Source organism: Coregonus lavaretus, assembly GCF_964263955.1.
Source record: "Coregonus lavaretus genome assembly, chromosome: 15".
Lineage (NCBI taxonomy): Eukaryota > Metazoa > Chordata > Actinopteri > Salmoniformes > Salmonidae > Coregonus > Coregonus lavaretus.
The window spans coordinates 22,929,391-22,955,933 of NC_140002.1; the positions used below are offsets into that span (position 1 = coordinate 22,929,391).

Here is a 26,543-nt window from a genome sequence, read left to right on the forward strand (position 1 = left end):
ATGTAACAAAACCCGCATTGCGTCTTAAATTCATTTTTCTATGTTCCTAAATTTATTTGCAAATTATGGTGGAAAATAAGTATTTGGTCAATAACAAAAGTTTCTCAATACTTTGTTATATACCCTTTGTTGGCAATGACACAGGTCAAACGTTTTCTGTAAGTCTTCACAAGGTTTTCACACACTGTTGCTGGTATTTTGGCCCATTCCTCCATGCAGATCTCCTCTAGAGCAGTGATGTTTTGGGGCTGTCGCTGGGCAACACGGACTTTCAAATCCCTCCAAAGATTTTCTATGGGGTTGAGATCTGGAGACTGGCTAGGCCCCTCCAGGACCTTGAAATGCTTCTTACGAAGCCACTCCTTCGTTTCCCGGGCAGTGTGTTTGGGATCATTGTCATGCTGAAAGACCCAGCCACGTTTCATCTTCAATGCCCTTGCTGATGATGGAAGGAGGTTTTCACTCAAAATCTCACGATACATGGCCCCATTCATTCTTTCCTTTACACGGATCAGTCGTCCTGGTCCCTTTGCAGAAAAACAGCCCCAAAGCATGATGTTTCAACCCCCATGCTTCACAGTAGGTATGGTGTTCTTTGGAAGCAACTCAGCATTCTTTGTCCTCCAAACACGACGAGTTGAGTTTTTACCAAAAAGTTATATTTTGGTTTCATCTGACCATATGACATTCTCCCAATCCTCTTCTGGATCATCCAAATGCACTCTAGCAAACTTCAGATGGGCCTGGACATGTACTGGCTTAAGCAGGGGGACACGTCTAGCACTGCAGGATTTGAGTCCCTGGCAGCGTAGTGTGTTACTGATGGTAGGCTTTGTTACTTTGGTCCCAGCTCTCTGCAGGTCATTCACTAGGTCCCCCCGTGTGGTTCTGGGATTTTTGCTCACCGTTCTTGTGATCATTTTGACCCCACGGGGTGAGATCTTGCGTGGAGCCCCAGATCGAGGGAGATTATCAGTGGTCTTGTATGTCTTCCATTTCCTAATAATTGCTCCCACAGTTGATTTCTTAAAACCAAGCTGCTTACCTATTGCAGATTCAGTCTTCCCAGCCTGGTGCAGGTCTACAATTTTGTTTCTGGTGTCCTTTGACAGCTCTTTGGTCTTGGCCATAGTGGAGTTTGGAGTGTGACTGTTTGAGGTTGTGGACAGGTGTCTTTTATACTGATAACAAGTTCAAACAGGTGCCATTAATACAGGTAACGAGTGGAGGACAGAGGAGCCTCTTAAAGAAGAAGTTACAGGTCTTTGAGAGCCAGAAATCTTGCTTGTTTGTAGGTGACCAAATACTTATTTTCCACCATAATTTGCAAATAAATTCATTACAAATCCTACAATGTGATTTTCTGGATTTTTTTTTCTCAATTTGTCTGTCATAGTTGACGTGTACCTATGATGAAAATTACAGGCCTCTCTCATCTTTTTAAGTGGGAGAACTTGCACAATTGGTGGCTGACTAAATACTTTTTTCCCCCACTGTACACATGTGAACAACTCCTATATCAAGTCGGGTTTTTTTCAAAGTTGCCAAAATGCCCCCTGCGTCCACTTATATCAGTGCATTCCTAACAACCTAACCTTTACGAAACTTATATTCAATAAAGTAAGTGTCACGTCGCAATTAGCAAAACAAAACATAATTGACCTCCATACAAAACATACTCACTTTGTGGTCTTATTTCGTGGACAGATTTTGGACGGATGGAAAGGTATTTTCCGATGCATATCTTAAGAAGCAACATTGAGAAGTTATTTGGTTTTAGGTTTTATTTATTCGCACCAAAGAAAAGAAGTGAAAGACAAAACAGTACAGATACAATTTTTTTTGTAAAAACGGTGTGCAGTTGAGATTGGAAGCCCAAAAGGTCTTATATGAAAACCACACCACAAATATAACTTGAAAAAACAAAAAAAAGTTTGTTCAATCAGTTAAAGCATATTATTTATAATTGTACATGAAATACTCAGTATACAATAAAAAACATGTTTGATTAAGTGTGTGTGTGTGCGTGTGAGAGTTAGGCTACATGGAGGGGATTATTGGGTAGTTTGGTTCATCAGGCTGACCCCCAGTCTTCGCTTGAAGTTTTTTGGTATTTTATTAGGATCCCCATTAGCTGTTGCAAAAGCAGCAGCTACTCTTCCTGGGGTCCACACAAAACATGACATAATAGAGAACATTAATAGACAAGAACAGCTCAAGGACAGAACTACATAAAAACATTTTTTAAAGGCACACGTAGCCTACATATCAATACATACACACAAACTATCTAGGTCAAATAGGGGAGAGGCTTTGTGCCGTGAGGTGTTGCTTTATCTGTTTTTTTAAACCAGGTTTGCTGTTTATTTGAGCAATATGAGATGGAACGTAGTTCCATGCAATAATGGCTCTATATAATACTGTACGCTTTCTTGAATTTGTTCTGGATTTGGGGACTGTGAAAAGACCCCTGGTGGCATGTCAAATCAAATCAAATTGTATTTGCCACATGCGCCGAATAGAACAGGTGTAGACCTTACAATGAAATGCTTACTTACAAGCCCTTAACCAACAATGCAGTTTTAAGTAAAAAATAATTAAAGAGCAGCAGTAAAATAGAATAACAGTAGGGAGGCTATATACAGGGGGTAACGGTACAGAGTCAATGTGCGGGGGCACCGGTTAGTCGAGGTAATTGAGGTAATATGTACATGTGGGTAGAGGTAAAGTGACTATGCATAAATAATCAAGAGAGTAACAGCAGCGTAAAAGAGGGGGTGGGGTGGGGTGGGGGGGGGGGGGGGGGGACAATGCAAATAGTCCCGGTAGCCATTATTAGCTGCTCAGGAGTCTTATGGCTTGGGGGTAGAAGCTGTTAAGAAGCCTTTTGGACCTAGACTTGGCGCTCCGGTACCGCTTGCCGTGCGGTAGCAGAGAGAACAGTCTATGACTAGGGTGGCTGGAGTCTTTGACAATTTTTAGGGCCTTTCTCTGACACCACATGGTATAGAGGTCCTGGATGGCAGGACACTTGGCCCCAGTGATGTACTGGGCCATACGCACTACCCTCTGTAGTGCCATGCGGTCGGAGGCCAAGCAGTTGCCATACCAGGCGGTGATGCAACCAGTCAGAATGCTCTCGATGGTGCAGCTGTAACTTTTTGAGGATCTGAGGACCCATGCCAAATCTTTTCAGTCTCCTGAGGGGGAATAGGCTTTGTTGAGCCCTCTTCAAGACTGTCTTGGTGTGTTTGGACCATGATAGTTTGTTGGTGATGTGGACACCAAGGAACTTGAAGCTCTCAACCTGTTCCACTACAGCCCTGTCGATGAGAATGGGGGCGTGCTCAGTCCTGTAGTCCACAATCATCTCCTTTGTCTTGATCACATTGAGGGAGAGGTTGTTATCCTGGCACCACACGGCCAGGTCTCTGACCTCCTCCCTATAGACTGTCTCATCGTTGTCGGTGATCAGGCCTACCACTGTTGTGTCGTCTGCAAACTTAATGATGGTGTTGGAGTCGTGCCTGGCCATGCAGTCATGGGTGAACAGGGAGTACAGGATGGGACTGAGCACGCACCCCTGAGGGGCCCCCATGTTGAGGATCAGCGTGGCAGATGTGTTGTTACCTACCCTTACCAGCTGGGGGCGGCCCATCAGGAAGTCCAGGATCCAGTTGCAGAGGGAGGTGTTTAGTCCCAGGGTCCTTAGCTTAGTGATGAGCTTTGATGGCAATGGTGTTGAACGTTGAGCTGTAGTCAATTAATAGCATTCTCATGTAGGTGTTCCTCTTGTCCAGGTGGGAAAGGGCAGTGTGGAGTGCAATAGAGATTGTATCATCTGTGGATCTGTTGGGGCGGTATGCAAATAGGAGTGGGAATAGGGTTTCTGGGATAATGGTGTTGATGTGAGCCATGACCAGCCTTTCAAAGCACTTCATGGCTACAGATGTGAGTGCTGCGGGTCGGTAGTCATTTAGGCAGGTTATCTTAGTGTTCTTGGGCACAGGGACGATGGTGGTCTGCTTGAAACATGTTGGTATTACAGACACAGTCAAGGACATGTTGAAAATGTCAGCGAAGACACTTGCCAGTTGGTCAGCGCATGCTCGGAATACACGTCCTGGTAATCTGTCTGGCCCTGCGGCCTTGTGAATGTTAACCTGCTTAAAAGTCTTACTCACATCGGATACGGAGAGCGTGATCACATAGTCATCCGGAACAGCTGATGCTCTCATGCATGCTTCAGTGTCGTTTGCCTCGAAGCGAGGCGTAAGTGTGTGGGGTAAGTGTGTGTGTCAGAGCTGTGTGTAAGTTGACTATGCAAACACATTTGGGATTTTCAACACGTTTCTTATAAAAAGAAGAAGTGATGCAGTCAGTCTCTCCTCAACTCTTAGCCAAGAGAGACTGGCATGCATTGTATTTATATCAGCCCTCTGATTGCAATGAAGAGCAAGATGTGCCGCTCTTTTCTGGGCCAGCTGCAGCTTAACTAGGTCTTTCCTTGCAGCACTCGACCACACGACTGGACAATAATCAAGATAAGACAAAACTAGAGCCTGTAGAACTTTTTGGAGTGTGGTGTCAAAAAAGCAGAGCATCTCTTTATTATGGACAAACCTCTCCCCATCTTTACAACCATTTAATCTATATGCTTTGACCATGACAGTTTACAATCTAAGGTAACGCCAAGTAATTTAGTCTCCTCAACTTGTTCAACAGCCACACCATTCCTTATCAGATTCAGCTGAGGTCTAGAATTTAGGGAATGATTTGTACCAAATACAATGCTCTTAGCTTTAGAGATGTTCAGGACCCGTTTATTACTGGCCACCCATTCCAAAACAGACTGCAACTCTTTGTTAAGGGTTTCAGTGACTTCATTAGCTGTGGTTGTTGATGTGTATATGGTTGAATCATCAGCATACATGGACACACATGCTTTGTTTAATGCCAGTGACAGGTCATTGGTAAAAAATAGAAAAGAGTAGAGGGCCTAGAGAGCTGCCCTGCGGTACACCACACTTTACATGTTTGACATTAGAGAAGCTTTCATTAAAGAAAACCCTTTGTGTTCTATTAGATATGTAGCTCTGAATCCACAATATGGCAGAGGTTGAAAAGTCATAACACATACGTTTTTTCAACAACAGGTTATGGTCAATAATATCAAAGGCTGCACTGAAATCTAACAGTACAGCTCCCACAATCTTCTTATTATCAATTTCATTCAACCAATCATCAGTCATTTGTGTCAGTGCAGTAAATGTTGAGTGCCCTTCTCTATAAGCATGCTGAAAGTCTGTTGTTAATTTGTTTACAGAGAAATAGCATTGTATTTGGTCAAACACAACTTTTTCCAACAGTTTGCTAAGAGCTGGCAGCAAGCTTATAGGTCTGCTGTTAGCACCAGTTGAGGCCGCTTTACCACTCTTGGGTAGCGGAATTACTTTGGCTTCCCTCCAGGCCTGAGGACAATGACTTTCCTCTAGGCTCAGATTAAAGATATGACAGATAGGAGTGGCTATAGAGTCAGCTTCCATCCTCAGTAGCCTCCTATATACGTTTTCAATGCCAGGAGGTTTGTCATTAATGATCGATAACAATAATTTTTCCACCTCTACCACACTAACTTTACAAAATTCAAACCTGCAATGCTTTTCTTTCATCATTTGTTTTTTTATGCATAAATACGATGGCTCACTGGTCGTTGTTGGCATTTCCTGCCTAAGTTTGCCCACTTTGCCAATTAAGTAATCATTAAAATAATTGGCAACATCAAATGGTTTTGTGATGAATAAGCCATCTGATTCGATGAAAGATAGAGTTGAATGTCTTTCTGTCCATAATTTCATTTAAAGTACCATCATTCTTTATATCATTGATCTTGGCTTCATAATACAGTTTCTTCTTCTTTTTGTTGAGTTTAGTCACATAATTTCTCAATTTGCAGTAAGTCAGCCAGTCAGATGTGCAGCCAGACTTATTAGCCACTCCTTTTGCCCCATCTCTTTCAACCATACAGTTTTTCAATTCCTCATCAATCCATGGAGCCTTAACAGTTCTAACAGTCAGTTTCTTAACAGGTGCCTGTTTATCAATAATTGGAAGAAGCGATTTCATAAATTCATAAAGTGCAGCGTCTGGATGCTCCTTATTAATCACACCAGACCAACAAAAGTTTTTAACATCATCCACATAAGAATCACAGCAAAATCTTTTGTATGATCTCTTATACAATATTTTAGGCCCAGCTGTTGGAACTTTGCCTTTCCTGGATATAGCCACTGCATCCAATGGGTACGGATACAGCTTTATAACAAAGTTCTACAGTATTAGTACAAATGTGATCGATACATGTGGATGATTTTGTTCCTGTAGTGTTTGGAAACACCCTGGTAGGTTGATTAATAACCTGAACCAGATTACAGGCACTGGTTACAGTGAGAAGCTTCCTCTTGAGCGGACAGCTTGATGAAAACCAATCAATATTCAGGTCCCAAGAAAGTAGACCTCTCTGTTTATATCACATACACTATCAAGCATTTCACACATATTATTTAGATTTACATTTTAGTCATTTATCATCTTATCCAGAGCAACTTACAGTTAGTGAATGCATACATTTTTCATACTGGCCCCCCGTGGGAATCGAACCCACAACCCTGGTGTTGCGAGCGCCATGCTCTACCAACTGAGCTACAGGAGGCCTTTAGATACTGACTGTTCGCACCTGGTGGCCTATAGCAACACCCCAAAAGAAAAGGCTTTAGATGTGCCAAGTGAACCTGCAACCACAACACTTCAATAACACTTGACATAAGATCTTCTCTAAGCATTACAGGGATATGGCTCTGAATATATACAGCAACACCTCCCCCATAACCATTTCTGTCTCTTCTATATATGTTATATCCTTGTATTGCTACTGCTGTATCATCAAATTAATTATCTAAGTGAGTCTCATAAATTGCTAAGCAAGTTATTGATTTCATTAGCCTTATTTCTATGGCTACATATATTAATATGGGCTATTTTCAGCCCTTTCCTGGGTAGCTTATCAGAGATAGACATAATACTGAAAAGAGCAAACAAAGCAAGAGTAAAATATAGGCTAGCTGCTACGCCAAATAGCTCCTCAGACCCGTCCTTGGTCGGCAAGATCACTGGACAGAGACTAGCAATCCCAGCAACTGATGCCAACTGCGTTGCGGGATCCAAACAAAAAAGTTAGCTAGCTACTAAGAACTTTCCAATACTCTTTCAAAACAACATACTTTAGTATCAAATACACTAATGTCAACCTTTAACAAGACAGGAGGACTGACTGTGTATAAGATTTGTTATTGAGGTTTTGGCAATGTGAAGATAAGAATTCCAGAATATGGTACCTCTGTATCTGATAGAGAATTGACTATGTGAGGTGCGGCAGTGGGGAGGGTGAAGATTATCGCAGTGTCTTGTGTTATATAGATGGATTTCAGAATTAACCTGGAAGAATCTCCATTGAAGGGTTTAGGTAAAATGTCTGGGAGATATGAGTATTTGTAGATGAAAGTGCATAATTGGCGTACATTAATGTCGTAAATAGACACGATATTGAATTTCTTAAACAAAGGTGCAGATGGAGCCAGGTAATTCGAGGAGGTGGCTAGTCTTGCAAATATCTTTTGAATGATGAGTAATTTGTGTAGGAAGGAGGCATAGAGTGCATTCGGAAAGTATTCAGACCCACATTCTGTTACTTTACAGCCTTATTCTAAAATTGATTAAATTGATTTTTTTCTCATCAATCTGCACAAGTGCCTCAACAAACATTTCTAAACCTGTTTTTGCTTCGTTATTATTACATTTTTGCAAATTTATTTTAAAAAAGAACTGAATAATTACCTTTACATAAGTATTCAGACCCTTTACTCAGTACTTTGTTGAAGCACTTTTGGCAGCGATTACAGCCTCGAGTCTTCTTGGGTATGACGCTATAAGCTTGGCACACCTGTATTTGGGGAGTTTCTCCCATTCTTCTCTGCAGATCCTCTCAAGCTCTGTCAGGTTGGATGGGGAGTGTCGCTCTCAGCTATTTTCAGGTCTCTCCAGAGATGTTCGATCGGGTTCAAGTCCGGGCTCTGGCTGGGCCACTCAATGACATTCAGAGACTTGTCCCGAAGGCACTCCTGCGTTGTCTTGGCTGTGTGCTTAGGGTCGTTGTCCTGTTGGAAGGTGAACCTTCACCCCAGTCTGAGGTCTTGAGCGCTCTGGAGCAAGTTTTCATCAAGGATCTCTCTGTACTTCTCTCCGTTCATCTTTCTCTGTATCCTGATTAGTGTCCCAGTCCCTGCCTCTGAAAAACATCCCCATAGCATGATGCTGCCACCACCATGCTTCATCATAGAGATGGTGCCAGGTTTATTCCAGACGTGACGCTTGGAATTCAGGCCAAACAGTTCAATCTTGTTTCTCATGGTCTGAGAGTCCTTTAGGTGCCTTTTGGCAAACTCCAAGTGGGCTGTCATGTGCCTTTTACTGAGGAGTGGCTTCTGTCTGGCCACTCTACTATAAAGGCTTGATTGGTGGAGTGCTGCAGAGATTGGTTGTCCTTTTGGAAGGTTCTCCCATCGCCACAGAGGAACTCTGGAGCTGTCAGAGTGACCATCGGGCTCTTAGACACCACCCTGACCAAGGCCCTTCTCCCCCGATTGCTCAGTTTGGAAGGGCAGCCAGCACAAGGAAGAGTGTTGGTGGTTCCAAACTTCTTCCATTTAAAAATGATGGAGGACGCTGTGTTCTTGGGGACCTTCAATGCTGCAGAAAGGTTTTGGTACTCTTCCCCAGATCTGTGCCTTGATATAATCCTGTCTCGGAGCTCTATGTACAATTCCTTCGACCTCATGGCTTGGTTTTTGCTCTGATATGCACTGTCAACTGTGGGACCTTATAATAGACAGGTGTGCCTTTCCAAATCATGTCCAATCAATTGAATTTACCACAGGTTGACTCCAATCAAGTTGTAGAAACATCTCAAGGATGATCAATGTAAACAGGATGCACCTGAGCTCAATTTCGAGTCTCATAGCAAAGGGTCTGAATATTTATGTAAATAAGGTATTTCTGTTTTTTATTTATAAGACATTTCCCTACATTTTCAAAAACCTGTTTTTGCTTTGTCATTATAGGGAATTGTGTGTAGATTAAATAAAAATGTTTCCTCATCAATCTATTTTAAAATAAGGCTGTAACGTAACAGAATGTGGGAAAAGTTAAGGGGTCTGAATACTTTCCGAATGCACTGTATGTACTGGCCCAGACAATATTGCAATAAATGAGATATGGGTAAATTAAACTATAGAGTTAGAAAGCAAGCCTGATGAACCAAACCACTAATCTTTCTGATGATACCAACAGATCGTCACTTTGCAACAGACAAATTGAATAGGATCTTTCCAGGATAATTTTTCATCAATTAGAACTCAGAGGAATCTAGTGGGTGTGACTTGTTCCATTTTATTCCCTCCAATTGATACTCTGGCTCTTTATTATTATTATTATTATTTATTTTTTTACAATGTTTCTTATTCTTACTAGTGAATACAATGAAGTTAGATTTTTTTAACATTTCAAGATTTAAAAAAATATCTGGAACCATTCAGAAAATTTGGCCATACCTGAGTTGGTGTCATTAATTAGTGAATCAAAATTCTTGAGAGATAAAATCAAATTGTTATCATCAGCAAAGAGACTGGGAAGTACCGTAGATTTGAGCCAATGTGAGCAAGACCTTTAAACAGGTCAACATTCACAAGGCCGTGGGGCCAGACGGATTACCAGGACGTGTACTCAGAGCATGTGCAGACCAACTGGCAAGTGTCTTCACTGACATTTTCAACCTCTCCCTGACCGAGTCTGTAATACCTACATGTTTCAAGCAGACCACCATAGTCCCTGTGCCCAAGAAAGCGAAGGTAACCTGCCTAAATGACTACCGCCCCATAGCACTCGTGTCGGTAGCCATGAAGTCCACCATCATCCCGGAAACCCTACACCCACTCCAATTCGCATACTGCCCCAACAGATCCACAGATGATGCAATCTGAATCGCACTCCACACTGCCGTTTCCCACCTGGACAAATGGAACACCTATGTGAGAATGCTGTTCATTGATTACAGCTCAGCGTTCAACACCATAGTGCCCACAAAGCTCATCACTAAGCTAAGGACCCTGGGACTAAACGCCTCCCTCTGCAACTGGATCCTGGACTTCCTGACGGGCCGCCCCCAGGTGGTAAGGGTAGGCAACAACACATCTGCCATGCTGATCCTCAACACGGAGGCCCCTCAGGGGTGAGTACTTAGTCCCCTCCTGTACTCCCTGTTCACCCACGACTGCGTGGCCAAGCACGACTCCAACACCATCATTAAGTTTGCTGACGACACAATGGTGGTAGGCCTGATCACCGACAACGATGAGACAGCCTATAGGGAGGTCGGAGACAATGGCTTTTCCCCCTCAGGAGACTGAAAAGATTTGGCATGGGTCCTCAGATCCTCAAAAAGTTATACAGCTGCACCATCGAGAGCATCCTGACCAGTTGCATCACTGCCTGGTATGGCAACTGCTCGGCATCCGACCGTAAGGTGCTACAGAGGGTAGTGCGTACGGCCAAGCTTCCTGCCATCCAGGACCTATATACTAGGCGGTGTCAGAGGAAGGCCCAAAAAATTGTCAAAGACTCCAGTCACCCAAGTCATAGACTGTTCTCTCTGCTACCGCACGGCAAGCGGTACCGGAGTGCCAAGTCTAGGTCCAAAAGGCTCCTTAACAGCTTCTACCCCCAAGACTGCTGAACAATTAATCAAATAGCCACCTGGACTATTTGCATTGACCCCCGACCCTTGTTTTTACACTGCTGCTCCTCGCTGTTTATTATCTATGCAGTCACTTTACCCCTACCTACATGTACAAATGACCTCGACTAACCTGTACCCCCGCACATTGACTCGGTACCCCCTGTATATAGCCTAGTTAGTTATTTTATTGTTTTACTTTTTATTTGTTACTTTAGTTTATTTAGTAAATATTCTAAATATTCTAAAAACTCTATTTTCTTAAAACTGCATTGTTGGTTAAGGGCTTGTAAGTAAGCACTTCACGGTAAGGTCTACACCTGTTGTCTTCAGCGCATGTGACAAATAAAATTTGATTTGACACCGCACCAAGGGCATCGATACAGATTAGGAATAACGAAGGTCCAATTATCAAACCCTGTGGAACACCACAGGATATATTGGCCCTGGTAGATGCACAGCAGTTTGCATAAACAAATTGTTCTCCATCATAAACATAACTACATAACAAATTATATGTATGATCATGAAAACCGTAATAATGCAATTTAGAAAGTAATATTTAATGATCTACCGTGTCAAACGCTTTGGATAAATCTAACGATGCCAAGAACGTATTCATTGTTGTTAAGGGCTGTAAAGATTTTATCCACAAGTTGCAAAAGAGCCATATCTGTGGAGTAGTTTTTACAAAAACCATATTGGTGCTCATATACAATGCTCAAAAAAATTAAGGGAACACTAAAATAACACATCCTAGATCTGAATGAATGAAATAATCTTATTAAATACTTTTTTCTTTACATAGTTGAATGTGCTGACAACAAAATCACACAAAAATTATCAATGGAAATCAAATGTATCAACCCATGGAGGTCTGGATTTGGAGTCACCCTCAAAATTAAAGTGGAAAACCACACTACAGGCTGATCCAACTTTGATGTAATGTCCTTAAAACAAGTCAAAATGAGGCTCAGTAGTGGGTGTGGCCTCCACGTGCCTGTATGACCTCCCTACAACGCCTGGGCATGCTCCTGATGAGGTGGCGGATGGTCTCCTGAGGGATCTCCTCCCAGACCTGGACTAAAGCATCCGCCAACTCCTGGACAGTCTGTGGTGCAACGTGGCGTTGGTGGATGGAGCGAGACATGATGTCCCAGATGTGCTCAATTGGATTCAGGTCTGGGGAACGGGCGGGCCAGTCCATAGCATCAATGCCTTCCTCTTGCAGGAACTGCTGACACACTCCAGCCACATGAGGTCTAGCATTGTCTTGCATTAGGAGGAACCCAGGGCCAACCGCACCAGCATATGGTCTCACAAGGGGTCTGAGGATCTCATCTCGGTACCTAATGGCAGTCAGGCTACCTCTGGCGAGCACATGGAGGGCTGTGCGGCCCCCCAAAGAAATGCCACCCCACACCATGACTGACCCACCGCCAAACCGGTCATGCTGGAGGATGTTGCAGGCAGCAGAACGTTCTCCACGGCGTCTCCAGACTCTGTCACGTCTGTCACGTGCTCAGTGTGAACCTGCTTTCATCTGTGAAGAGCACAGGGCGCCAGTGGCGAATTTGCCAATCTTGGTGTTCTCTGGCAAATGACAAACGTCCTGCACTGTGTTGGGCTGTAAGCACAACCCCCACCTGTGGACGTCGGGCCCTCATACCACCCTCATGGAGTCTGTTTCTGACCGTTTGAGCAGACACATGCACATTTGTGGCCTGCTGGAGGTCATTTTGCAGGGCTCTGGCAGTGCTCCTCCTGCTCCTCCTTGCACAAAGGTGGAGGTAGCAGTCCTGCTGCTGGGTTGTTGCCCTTCTACGGCCTCCTCCACGTCTCCTGATGTACTGGCCTGTCTCCTGGTAGCGCCTCCATGCTCTGGACACTACACTGACAGACACAGCAAACCTTCTTGCCACAGCTCGCATTGATGTGCCATTCTGGATGAGCTGCACTACCTGAGCCACTTGTGTGGGTTGTAGACTCCGTCTCATGCTACCACTAGAGTGAAAGCACCGCCAGCATTCAAAAGTGACCAAAACATCAGCCAGGAAGCATAGGAACTGAGAAGTGGTCTGTGGTCACCACCTGCAGAACCAGTCCTTTATTGGGGGTGTCATGCTAATTGCCTATAATTTCCACCTGTTGTCTATTCCATTTGCACAACAGCATGTGAAATTTGTCAATCAGTGTTGCTTCCTAAGTGGACAGTTTGATTTCACAGAAGTGTGATTGACTTGCGAGTTACATTTCAGTGTTCCCTTTATTTTTTTGAGCAGTGTAGAAACCAAATTGGTGCTCATATAGAATACAGTGTTGAAACCATATTGGTGCTCATGTAGAATACAGTGTTGAAACCATATTGGTGCTCATGTAGAATACAGTGTTGAAACCATATTGGTGCTCATGTAGAATACAGTGTCTCTTATACAACAATTTTTATAGGATTTTAGAAAAACATGGTAGTACAGATATTATTGACTCTTACTTTCCTGATTCCATTTGAAAGGTACATGAAAGGGGACACCGCAACAACAGAGTGCTTAAGTAAAAGATATTCAGTCAACGTTTTGTTTATATTTAATTTATTGATTACATGGGTAACGCCAGGGCGGCAACAAGCTAAAAACATGGGTATCCATCTGTACAACCAGAATGTTTATAGGAATATCTGGGATAAGTGTTTTGTGGTCTGCTGTGGTCGATTTCTCACAAGGAGAAAAGAGCAGTCTCAGTCCATTATTCTTCCGCCTCCCTCCATGGTTTGGGCTGGACCTTCCCAACTGGAGACAGATTCCATGTGATGCCGGTTTGTGTTAGTACCTGAAAACGAGGACAGATGTTGCGCATCACAAATAACGACTGAAATTAGTGTGTACACAGCACGTTAGGATTGATGTTGATGTGGGGAAGGAATAATACACACAAGAAAGACTAGGATATACAAATGTTATACATTCTTCTATACCACAAGGTGTTTAAGGCCTACTAGAAATTGGCACAACAAAGAGATTAAAATAAACATACAAATCCCCAGACAGACACACAGAACACGAATCCTCCGATCATCATGCCAGTGCCATACTTGGCATGGAATTCGGGGGCATGTGTCGAACTGAGCCTCACATGACGGGCACCTTGTCCTGCATTGAATAGATAAAACAAAATGTAACTGCAATGTTGGGGCAGGGCACAACATCCACACAGTAAGTGAATGTCAGTGATTCAGAGGTTATACTGATAACACAGGCGTAAGATAATGAACAGGCTACGGAATTCAAACCTGTCTGTTTTAGCACCCCTGGACTTCTCTAATCTTATCCAAAGAGTGGTGGGATGGAATGTCAAGATTACTTCTGCACGGACTATTACATTGTCATGTTGGATTGTTCAATTAAAAAGTCCCTCGGTATCTGACTTTAACACCACAATGTCTTTGTGTATGTTAAATGGTGCAATCGCTAACCAACACATGACCCTGGGGATGGGGTGACGTGAGGACAGCTAGCTAGAAGGCAAGTTGACATTGGAAGTGACCATCTAATTGTCTCACTGCCTGTAAATGAGTGTCAAGGCAAACTAAGCTAACAATGACAAATTGCATGAAACAGAAAAAATGGCATGAAACAGAATGACCAATGTTCAAAGTTAAGTAGCGTTAGCTAAGTAAAGAACCGCCAACAGCTAGCTAGCGAACGCAAGCCAACTACTAGTAGATTGATAGATACTACTACAATCACTGTCAATTTACAAGCGCTAACGTAATATGGTTACGGTAGCTAGGCTAGCTCGCTACAGACAGCTAGCTGCCAGATAGTTTAAGTAAGTAAGGACAGTCACTTAATCCACTGAAAAATAATTGCTAGTTTAGAGAAATGTTCAAACAGACACAAGATGAAGGAGCAGCTATCACTTTTAAACGATCTCTTACCGGAGACGTTCAGAGCTGCTTTAGCAAACCGAAGCATGTTGGCTCGACTAGAGTTTGTAGATACCCTTGAAAATCAAAACGGAAGAGCATTCATGACAAATACCGGAAACGGTTTAAAACGTACTCATACGCGCATGCTCATAATTTATCGCGCTAAACCTGATCGGTTTGCGCTATCTGGGAACCGGACGTCCCAACCCGAAACCTTAATACTAGCCTTAAATCCTACCCTAACCTTAACCATAACCTTTGCCTTAACCATTTTACTTTTAAACTTCAATGGGGTAACGTCAGAGTTGGGACGTCCCAAGGATACCGGATAGCAAGGACCAAACGTGATCAGCTATTTTTAGCAACTTTAGAAACTGTTCATACTTCAAGTCAAATCAAATTGTATTCGTCACATGCTTCGTAAACAACAGGTGTGGACTAACAGTGAAATGCTTACGGCTCTTCCCAACAATGCAGAGAGAAAGAAAATAGATAAATAATACAAAAGTAAAACACGAAATAATAAAAGTAATAATAGATACACGAGTAACGATAACTTTGCTATATACAAGGGGTACCAGTACCGAGTCAATGTGCAGGGCTACGAGGTAATTGGCGTAGATATGTACATATACTAGGAATAAAGTGGCAGATAGTAAACAGTAGCAGCAGCTTATGTGATGAGTCAAAAAAGTTAGTTAAAAAAGGGTCAATGCAGATAGTCCGGGTAGCTATTTGGTTAACTATTTAACTAACTATTTAGCTGTCTTATGGCTTGGGGTAGATGCGGTTCAAGGTCCTGTTGGTTCCAGATTTGGTGTATCGGTACCGAATGCCGTGCGGTAGCAGAGAGAACAGTCTATGACTTGGGTGGCTGGAGTCTTTGACAATTTTTAGGGCCTTCCTCTGACACCGCCTGCTATAGAGGTCCTGGATGGTATTGAGCACAGCCCCAGTGATGTACTGGGCCGTCTGCACTACCCTCTGTAGCACTTTGCGGTCGGGTGCCAAGCATTTGCCATACCAAAGCGGTGATGCAGCCAGTCAAGATGCTCTCAATGGTGCAGCTGTAGAACCTTTTGAGGATCTGAGGGCCCATGCCAAATCTTTTCAGCCTCCTGAGGGGGAAGATGCATTGTCGTGCTCTTTTCACGACTGTGTTGGTGTGTTTGGACCATGATAGATCCTTAGTGATGTGGACACCGAGGAACTTGAAGCTCTTGAACTGCTCCACTACAGCCCCGTCGATGTGAATGGGGACATGCTCGTCCCTCTGTTTCCTATAGTAAACGATCAGCTCCTTTGTCTTGCTGACGTTGAGGAAGATGTTGTTGTCCTGGCACCACACTGCCAGGTCTCTAACCTCCTCCCTATAGGCTATCTCATCGTCGTGATCAGGCCTACCAATGTTGTGTCTTCAGCAAACTTAATGATGGCATTAGAGTCGTGCTGGAGACATTAGCAGAAACCTTTTTAATATGACAAATCACAGGGTATCCAAGGCCTACTCTGCTGACACTGACAAACAGATCAATAAAAACTACCTTGTCTTGAATGCAACCATCTAGGCCTAAGAAAAGCGGAGACACACATTTTACAATATGACGTCCAACTAGCCTAAAGGAGGGCATTATTGTCCAAAGAAACTCTCCAGTGGCACTGACCTAATGTGTTGACTATTGGTTGTTTCAGCCCAACAATAGATTACATATTTATATGACACTAAAACACCTGAATGAATTAAACACAACCAAACAATCAAGAGCCCTGATGGTATACAGTGCCTTCAGAAAGTATTCATACCCCTTGACTTATTCCACATTTGTGGTGTTACAGCCTGAATTCAAAACTGATTAAATATATTTTTTTCTCACCCATCTACACACAATACCCCATCATGACGAAGTAAAACTATGTTTTTAGACATTTTTGCAAATTTATTGAAAATGAAATACAGATATATCTCATTAACATAAGTATTCACACCCCTGAGTCAATACATGTTAGAATCACCTTTGGCAGAGATTACAGCTGTGAGTCTTTTTGGGTATGTCTGTATCACCGCCTGGTACGGCAACTGCACCGCCCGCAACCGCAGGGCTCCAGAGGGTGGTGTGGTCTGCCGAACGCATTACCGGGGGCAAACTACCCGCCCTCCAGGACACCTACAGTACCCGATGTCACAGGAAGGCCAAAAAGATCATCAAGGACATCACCACCCAAGCCACTGCCTGTTCACCCCGCTATCGTCCTAAAAGGCGAGGTCAGTACAGGTGCATCTAAGCTGGGACCGAGAGAATGAAAAACAGCTTCTATCTCAAGGCCATCAGACTGTTAAATAGCCATCACTAGCACATTAGAGGCTGCTGCTACCTATTGAAATCACTGGCCACTTTAAGAAATGGAACACCAGTCACTTTAATAATGTTTACATTTCTTGCATTACTCATCTCATATGTATATACTTTATTCTATAATATTCTGCTGTATCTTAGTCCATGCCGCTCTGTCATTGCTTGTCCATATATGTATTCTAAATTCCATTCCTTACTTAGATTTGTGTGTATTGGGTATATGTTGAAATTGTTAGATATTACTTGTTAGATATTACTGTCGGAGCTAGAAGTACAAGCATTTCACCAGACCCGCAAAAACATCTACTAAACACGTGTATGTGACAAATAAAATGTGATTTGATTTGAAGAGCTTTGCACACCTGGATTGTACAATATTTGCCCATTATTCTATTCAAAATTATTAAAGCTCTGTCAAATTGGTTGTTGATCATTGCTAGACAACCATTTTCAAGTCTTACCATAGATTTTCAAACAGATTTAAGTAAAAACTGAACTAGGCCACTTAGGAACATTCACTGTTGTCTTGGTAAGCAACTCCAGTGTAGATTTGATCTTGTGTTTTAGGTTATTGAACCAGGTTTCTCTCTAGGATTTTGTCTGTGCTTAGCTCCATTTTGTTTCTTTTTTATCCTGAACCACATTCCAAATTCCAGTCTGCTGCTGGAAAAACTTATCTGTTATGGCTTTACTCCACCTGCTATATTGTGGGTACAGAGTTACCTGTCTAACAGAACACAGAGGGTGTTCTTTAATGGAAGCCTCTCCAACATAATACAGGTAGAATCAGGAATTCCCAAGGGCAGCTGTCTAGGCCCATTACTTTTTTCAATCTTTACTAATGACATGCCACTGGATTTGAGTAAAGCCAGACTGTCAATGTATGCGGATGACTCAACACTATACACGTCAGCTACTACAGCAACTGAAATAACTGCAACACTTAACTAAGAGTTGCAGTTAGTTTCAGAGTGGGTGGCAAGGAATAAGTTAGTCCTAAATATTTCAAAAACTAAAAGCATTGTATTTGGGATAAATCATTCACTAAAACCTAAACCTCAACTAAATATTGTAATAAATAATGTGGCAATTGAGCACGTTGAGGTGACTAAACTGCTTGGAGTAACCCTGGATTGTGAACTGTCATGGTCAAAACATATTGATTCAACAGTAGCTAAGATGAGAAGTATGTCCATAATAAAGCGCTGCTCTACCTTCTTAACAGCACTATCAACAGCAGGACCTACAGGCCCTAGTTTTGTCACACCTGGACTACCGTTCAGTCGTGTGGTCAAGTGCCACAAAAAAGCTCAGAACAGGGCAGCACGGCTGGCCCTTGGATGTACACAAAGAGCTAATATTAATAATATGCATGTCGATCTCTCCTGGCTTAAAGTGGAGGAGAGATTGACTTCATCACTACTTGTGTTTATGAGAGGTGTTGACATGTTGGGTAAACCGAGCTGTCTGTTTGAGCTACTGGTGCACAGCTCGGTCACCCATGCACCCATGCATACCCCACAAGACATGCCACCAGAGGTGGCCTCCCATAGGCCTCCCATAGTCCAGAACAGACTATGGGAGGCGCACAGTACTACATAGAGCCATGACTACATGGAACTCTATTCCACATCAAGTAACGGATGCAAGTAGTAAAATTAGATTTAAAAAAACACCTTATGGAACAACGGGGACTGTGAAGCAACACAAACATAGGCGCAGACACTTGCATACACACAATAACATACGCACCATACACACACGTACACATGGATTTTTGTACTGTAGATATGTGGTAGTAGTGGAGTAGGGGCCTGAGGGCACACAGTGTGTTGTGAAATCTGTGAATGTATTGTAATGTTTTTAAAATTGTATGAACTGCCTTAATTTTGCTGGACCCAGGAAGAGTAGCCTTGGCAGCAGCTAATGGGGATCCATAATAAATACAAATACAAATACAAACAGCAAAGACAGTACATTCACAGATAGATATTTCACGGATGCATAAATGTAAAGCAACCGCTTGGCATTTCCACTCACTACCAAATATGGTAGTGAGAAGAAGCCAAGTGACCGGCAGTGGGAGAAGATGGAACGAGATGGATTTTGGCCGATATTCTGCACATTTTCTTATCGATTTAAACATTTCATCTCAATACAGTTCTGTTCCCAAAACGAGAATCTGTTACGGACAGAGTGGACTACGTTTTGTAGATTTATCCTTTGCTAAAGTAAAACAAAAAATGCTTTTTTTTAGAAGGAGTGCAAAGGCGAATTTAGTTATTGCACACGTGCACTTCACAAAGTAGGCGTTCCCTAACGGAAATATGCAAATATATGCTACAACGCGTCAATAGGATCACTCTAGCTCGTGCTTGGCTCTGCCCATTTCTTTGCTTTTTCTGCCCACTATTACATTTTACATTTACATTTACGTCATTTAGCAGATGCTCTTATCCAGAGCGACTTACAAATTGGTGCATTCACCCTATAGCCAGTGGGATAACCACTTTACTATTTTTTTTATTAATTTTTTTAGGGGGGGGGGGGGGGGGGGTAGAAGGATTACTTTATCCTATCCCAGGTATTCCTTAAAGAGGTGGGGTTTCAAATGTCTCCGGAAGGTGGTGAGTGACTCCGCTGTCCTGGCGTCGTGAGGGAGCTTGTTCCACCATTGGGGTGCCAGAGCAGCGAACAGTTTTGACTGGGCTGAGCGGGAACTATGCTTCCGCAGAGGAAGGGGAGCCAGCAGGCCAGAGGTGGATGAACGCAATGCCCTCGTTTGGGTGTAGGGACTGATCAGAGCCTGAAGGTACGGAGGTGCCGTTCCCCTCACAGCTCCATAGGCAAGCACCATGGTCTTGTAACAGATGCGAGCTTCAACTGGAAGCCAGTGGAGTGTGCGGAGGAGCGGGGTGACGTGAGAGAACTTGGGAAGGTTGAACACCAGACGGGCTGCGGCATTCTGGATGAGTTGTAGGGGTTTAATGGCACAGGCAGGGAGCCCAGCCAACAGCGAGTTGCAGTAATCCAGACGGGAGATGACAAGTGCCTGGATTAGGACCTGTGCCGCTTCCTGTGTAAGGCAGGGTCGTACTCTCCGAATGTTGTAGAGCATGAACCTGCAGGATCGGGTCACCGCCTTGATGTTAGCGGAGAACGACAGGGTGTTGTCCAGGGTCACGCCAAGGCTCTTCGCACTCTGGGAGGAGGACACAACGGAGTTGTCAACCGTGATGGCGAGATCATGGAACGGGCAGTCCTTCCCCGGGAGGAAGAGCAGCTCCGTCTTGCCAAGGTTCAGCTTGAGGTGGTGATCCGTCATCCATACTGATATGTCTGCCAGACATGCAGAGATGCGATTCGCCACCTGTTATCAGAAGGGGGAAAGGAGAAGATTAGTTGTGTATCGTCAGCGTAGCAATGATAGGAGAGGCCATGTGAGGATATGACAGAGCCAAGTGACTTGGTGTATAGCGAGAATAGGAGAGGGCCTAGAACTGAGCCCTGGGGGACACCAGTGGTGAGAGCACGTGGTGCGGAGACAGCTTCTCGCCACGCCACTTGGTAGGAGCGACCGGTCAGGTAGGACGCAATCCAAGAGTGAGCCGCGCCGGAGATGCCCAGCTCGGAGAGGGTGGAGAGGAGGATCTGATGGTTCACAGTATCAAAGGCAGCAGACAGGTCTAGAAGGACAAGAGCAGAGGAGAGAGAGTTAGCTTTAGCAGTGCGGAGAGCCTCCGTGACACAGAGAAGAGCAGTCTCAGTTGAATGACCAGTCCTGAAACCTGACTGGTTTGGATCAAGAAGGTCATTCTGAGAGAGATAGCAAGAGAGTTGGCTAAAGACGGCACGCTCAATAGTTTTGGAAAGAAAAGAAGGGATACTGGTCTGTAGTTGTTGACATCAGAGGGATCGAGTGTTGGTTTTTTGAGAAGGGGTGCAACTCTCGCTCTCTTGAAGACGGAAGGGACATAGCCAGCGGTCAAGGATGAGTTGATCAGCGAGGTGAGGTAGGGGAGAAGGTCACCGGAGATGGTCTGGAGAAGAGAGGAGGGGATGGGGTCAAGCGGGCAGGTTGTTGGGCGGCCTGCAGTCACAAGTCGCGAGATTTTATCTGGAGAGAGAGGGGAGAAAGAAGTCAAAGCATAGGGTAGGGCAGTGTGAGCAGGACCAGCAGTGTCATTAGACTTAACAAACGAGGATCGGATGTCGTCAACCTTCTTTTCAAAGTGGTTGACGAAGTCATCCACAGAGAGTGGTAGAAAAGTGGCCTTAGCAGCAGAAACAGATGAAGAAAATGTAGAGAGGAGGGAGTGAAAAGATGCCAGGTCCGCAGGGAGTCTAGTTTTCTTCCATTTCCGCTCAGCTGCCCGGAGCTCTGTTCTGTGAGCTCGCAATGAGTCATCAAGCCACGGAGCTGGAGGGGAGGACCGAGCCGGCCGGGAGGATAGGGGACACAGAGAGTCAAAGGATGCAGAAAGGGAGGAGAGGAGGGTTGAGGAGGCAGAATCAGGAGATTGGAGGGAGAAGGATTGAGCAGAGGGAAGAGATGATAGGATGGAAGAGGAGAGAGTAGTGGGAGAGAGAGAGCGAAGGTTGCGGCGGCGCATTGCCATCTGTGTAGGGGCAGAGTGAGTAGTGTTGGAGGAGAGCGAGAGAGAAAAGGATACAAAGTAGTGGTCGGAGACATGGAGGGGAGTTGCAGTGAGATTAGTAGAAGAGCAGCATCTAGTAAAGATGAGGTCAAGCGTATTGCCTGCCTTGTGAGTAGGGGGGGACGGTGAGAGGGTGAGGTCAAAAGAGGAGAGGAGTGGAAAGAAGGAGGCAGAGAGAAATGAGTCAAATGTAGACGTAGGGAGGTTGAAATCCCCCAAAACTGTGAGGGGTGAGCCATCCTCAGGAAAGGAACTTATCAAGGCGTCAAGCTCATTGATGAACTCTCCAAGGGAACCTGGAGGGCGATAGATGACAAGGATATTAAGCTTAAATGGGCTAGTGACTGTGACAGCATGGAATTCAAATGAGGAGATAGACAGATGGGTTAGGGGAAAAATGAGAATGTCCACTTGGGAGAGATGAGGATTCCTGTGCCACCACCCCTCTGACCAGATGCTCTCGGGGTATGCGAGAACACATGGTCAGACGAGGAGAGAGCAGTAGGAGTAGCAGTGTTTTCAGTGGTAATTCATGTTTCCGTCAGCGCCAGGAAGTCGAGGGACTGGAGGGTAGCATAGGCTGGGATGAAGTCAGCCTTGTTGGCAGCAGAACGGCAGTTCCAGAGGCTGCCTGAGACCTGGAACTCCAGGTGTGTGGTGCGTGCAGGGACCACCAGGTTAGAGAGGCAGCAGCCACGCGGTGTGAGGCGTTTGTGTAGCCTGTGCGGAGAGGAGAGAACAGGGATAGGCAGAGGCATAGTTGACAGGCTGTAGCAAATGGCTACAATAATGCAGAGGAGATCGGAATGAAATGAACTAAACATCTGGGAAAGGAGAGAGCGGGGCCTCCCTCACCACAACTCCCAAATATAACTCTCCCAACTTCCACCTCAGAAACTATAATTGTTTCACTGAAACACCCGAATAAAACTCTCCCAACTTCCACTTTAGAAATTAGAATTGTTGTAAACTACAGCGGTTCAATGTTTCAAGGAATAGACTCAACTTACTTTATTCAGCTAGCTAACTATGAGGCCATAGCTAACTAGCATGCTAGCATCCAATAACACACGGTTTAGCACCAATACTTGGTTACAACAAACTACCAATAGTGTGTTAACACACTAAACAGATAATTCGTGTCCGTGTCTAGTACCTTTCATAACGCAGCAATAATTAAACATTGGCTAGCTAGCACAAAGATATTGTATTTAGCTGCTACAGTACTGCTAGCTGGTAGTGTTGGCTAGCTAGCAATGGCTGCTTTGTTGAGTTTGTTTGAAAAACGGCGTCGCTGCGAACGAATGTAGCTGACTAAAATTATATTGTATTTAGTTGCTATAGTCCTGCTAGCTGGTAGCGTTGGCTAGCTAGCAATGGCTGCGGTGATGACTTTGTTTGAAAAACGGCGTCGCTGCGAACGAATGTAGCTGGCTAAAAGGATCTTGTATTTAGTTGCTACAGTACTGCTAGCTGGTAGCTGGTAGTGTTGGCTAGCTAGCAATGGCTGCGGTGTTGACTTTGTTTGAAAAACGGCGTCGCTGCGAACGAATGTAGCTGGCTAGCTAACCTCGATAGTTACTCTATACTACACCTTTATCTTTGATACAAATACAACTATGTAGCTAGCCAACATTACACTAATCAAATCGTTCCATTGTAATGTAATGTGTCATATTACCTGCGGAGCGAAGTACAGCATGACTACTCACCTTGGTTTAGTTATAAAAGTATTTGGTTCAATACAGTGGCGGTCAGTGCCGTTTAAGATGAGGGAGGACGATTTCTTTTCATGAGCATGGCCTTATTTCTATTACAGCATATTGGATGACTGTCATTCATATTCCATTCACCCAGTTCAATGTAACAGCGATAGGTTTAGGCTACTACATGATACACTAATTTCCCCTATACCAATCATGAGGTTGCTACAACCTAGACTATGAATGAAAGTTTACAACATACTGTAGGTGCACACAGGTCGAGAGAAACATTTGAGATGACAGACAGTGACACATGGACAGACAGTGACATTCAATACCGCCTTGCACACTCTTGCCTGCATCTAGCTGATATAGGATGTAATCATTAGTCCAACAGTTGCAACCGAGAGTTTCTATTGGACAAATTCAGGTATGTTTATCCCCGTTTTGTTACGTTTGTGTCACGAATGTCGGTGGAATGCGGTAGGCCAGAGTCAAGCGCAGGACACAGAATGAGATGAAGAACCACTTTACTGAGTAGTACAGAAATACAAGGAAAATCCTCCAAAACATCAAAGGAGGAGCAAAACCCGCTCACACTAATGACACTCGTACATACAATAAACACGCACACCAAACAGTGGACGTGTACAGGTTAAATAGGCAGACAAACTAACATAATGGGGAACAGGTGCGCAACAACAGACAACAATCAAGTGAACATAGAAACATCTAACATAGAGCGGCAGCAGCTAGTACTCCGGTGACGACGAACGCCGAAGCCTGCCCGAGCCAGTCTCGGCAGAATCCGTGACAGTTTGCTTCCGTTTAAGAAACGTTTTTCAACAGAATCGGCGGAATGAATACACCCCTGATCACGCGTAAACAGACAGCCACGTTGTATTCCTTCTCGCATCTATGCGCTCTCCTCCTCTCACCTCTTCCCTTCGCTTGTAGACTTCAACGCACAACACATCAGCTGTATGTGACCAGGCCAAAAAACCTTTCCAAGCCAAAGCGCTACACACATCCTACATCATTGTCACCATATTATTAAAGTATCGTCATTGTCAGCATAGCTAATAGAACTAACGCGTTAGTAAACCCGCTACAATCATGCAGTAATGTTACAGTGTACAGTCAGTAAGCAGTTACACCGGCAGGCCCCGGTGGCAATAAATGAGTAAAACCAAAAGCTTACCTTGACTTGGAAGAGTTCCAGTGTTGTGTTAGATAGTCATAGCCAGTTAGCTAACATAGCAACTGTCACGGTTTCGGCCGAGGCTGCTCCTCCTCCTTGTTCGGGCAGGTTTCGGCGGTCGTCGTCCCCGGAGTACTAGCTGCCACCGATCTATGTTTCATGTTCGTTTGGTTTTGTCTTGATGTTGTACACCTGTGTCTAGTTAGTCCTCATTAGTGTCCTATTTAGTTCTCGTTGTGTGTGTCAGGTGTTGTGTGTGATTGCTCTTCTGTTTGGTGTTCTGAGCTACGTGTTTCCCTCCGTTGTTTTGGAGAGGTTTTCGCACATGTTAGTGCGCCTATTGTTTGACGCCTGTGTGCGCCTTTATTTCGCCTCCGGGCTTGTTGTGCTCGTGTACTACGTGAATATTTCACTAAAGTATTTTGGACTTAGTTTCTGCGTCCTGCGCTTGATTCCTGCACCACACCCACCTTCAGCACCCCGTGACAGAATCACACACCTTTAATGAATGGAATCAGCAGGAGCAACAGTCACGCCTGAGTCGCTGGAGGAGCATGTCCGCGGCCAGGATGACCAGATCAGACAACTGGGGACCGCTCTACAGGACGTCATCAACACCCTGCACCGATGGGAGTCCAGAGGGGTACCCACACCTCCACCTACCTTGCCACCCCCATCGGCCGGTCCACCAGTCCCAGGTCCGGAACCCAGTGGGATTCGGCTCTCGCTCCCGAGGGCGTATGACGGCACAGCTGCCGGGTGTCAGGGGTTCCTCCTGCAGGTGGAGCTCTACCTGGCCACTGTACACCCGGTGCCCTCGGGACACGAGAGCGTTTCCGCCCTCATCTCCTGTCTCACGGGCAAGGCGTTGGAATGGGCCAACGCCGAGTGGAGGAGGATGGACGCCACCACCATCTCCTACGCCGAGTTCTCCCGTCGCTTCAAGGCCGTGTTCGACCATCCACCTGAGGGCAAAGCGGCGGTGGAGCGTCTATTCCACCTGAGACAGGGGAGGAGGAGCGCACAGGCGTTCGCACTGGAGTTCCGGACTCTAGCAGCAGACGCAGGGTGGAATGAACGGGCCCTCATCGACCATTTTCGATGTAGCCTACGGGAGGACGTTCAACGTGAGTTGGCCTGCAGGGACACCAATTTCACCTTCGACCAGTTGGTCGACATGTCCATCCGTCTGGACACCCTGCTGGCCACCCGTGGACGTCCCGAGTGGGGTCCGTCCATTCCACCCTCCGGCACCTCCGAGCCGAGCCCTATGGAGCTCGGGGGTGCTGGCGCTAGAGAAAGGAAGAGGAGGAGCCCGAGGGGGCCTGTCCCCTGCACCAATTGCGGTCGTGGAGGGCACACTGCGGCCAGGTGCTGGGGAGGGTTCCCCGAGGGAGGAGACAACAGGTCACGCACTGGGGAGCCTTCCCAGGTGAGTAGACGCCCCACTTACCCAGAGCTCTCTGTTGCGCACTTTTGTATACCTGTTTGTTTTCCACAGGTTGCACCTCATTCCCAGCATAAGGCGCTAGTAGATTCAGGCACAGCTGGGAATTTTGTTGATCAGAAGTTTTGTTTAGATTTAGGGATCCCTCTCCTGCCTGTCGACAAGCCTTTTCCCGTTCATGCTTTAGATAGCCGCCCGTTGGGGTCGGGGTTGATTAGGGAAATCACAGCGCCACTTAGGATGTGTGCGCAGGGGGGTCATAAGGAGACTATACAGCTGTATCTGATCGACTCTCCTGCGTACCCGGTGGTGCTGGGAATTCCCTGGTTAAGTACCCATAACCCTGCTATTTCGTGGCAACAGAGGGCTCTCAATGGGTGGTCTGCTCAGTGTGAGGGGCGATGTCTGG

General features: G+C 44.9%; 1 protein-coding gene across 1 annotated transcript; it reads right to left on the reverse strand.

Moving 5' to 3' along the window:
* Positions 1-13,496: 13,496 nt before the first annotated feature.
* On the reverse strand, positions 13,497-14,869 carry cox7b (cytochrome c oxidase subunit 7B). Its single transcript, XM_084178886.1, has 3 exons — positions 14,781-14,869; positions 13,877-13,992; positions 13,497-13,672 (listed from the first exon to the last, which is right to left on the reverse strand). The coding sequence occupies exons 1-3, from the start codon at positions 14,815-14,817 to the stop codon at positions 13,589-13,591; spliced, it is 237 nt and encodes a 78-aa protein (XP_084035012.1). The 5' UTR covers positions 14,818-14,869; the 3' UTR covers positions 13,497-13,588.
* Between the last annotated feature and the right edge of the window lie 11,674 nt (positions 14,870-26,543).

Bases quoted from the DNA above. Each gene is read 5' to 3' on its own strand.
- cox7b (XM_084178886.1), bottom strand. From the start codon at position 14,817: ATGCTTCGGTTTGCTAAAGCAGCTCTGAACGTCTCCG. The intron at 13,993-14,780 runs GTAAGAGATCGT...TATTCAATGCAG, and splicing joins AGCAGCTCTGAACGTCTCCG to GACAAGGTGCCCGTCATGTG. The intron at 13,673-13,876 runs GTATGTTTATTT...CCTCGTTTTCAG, and splicing joins GTGTGTCTGTCTGGGGATTT to GTACTAACACAAACCGGCAT.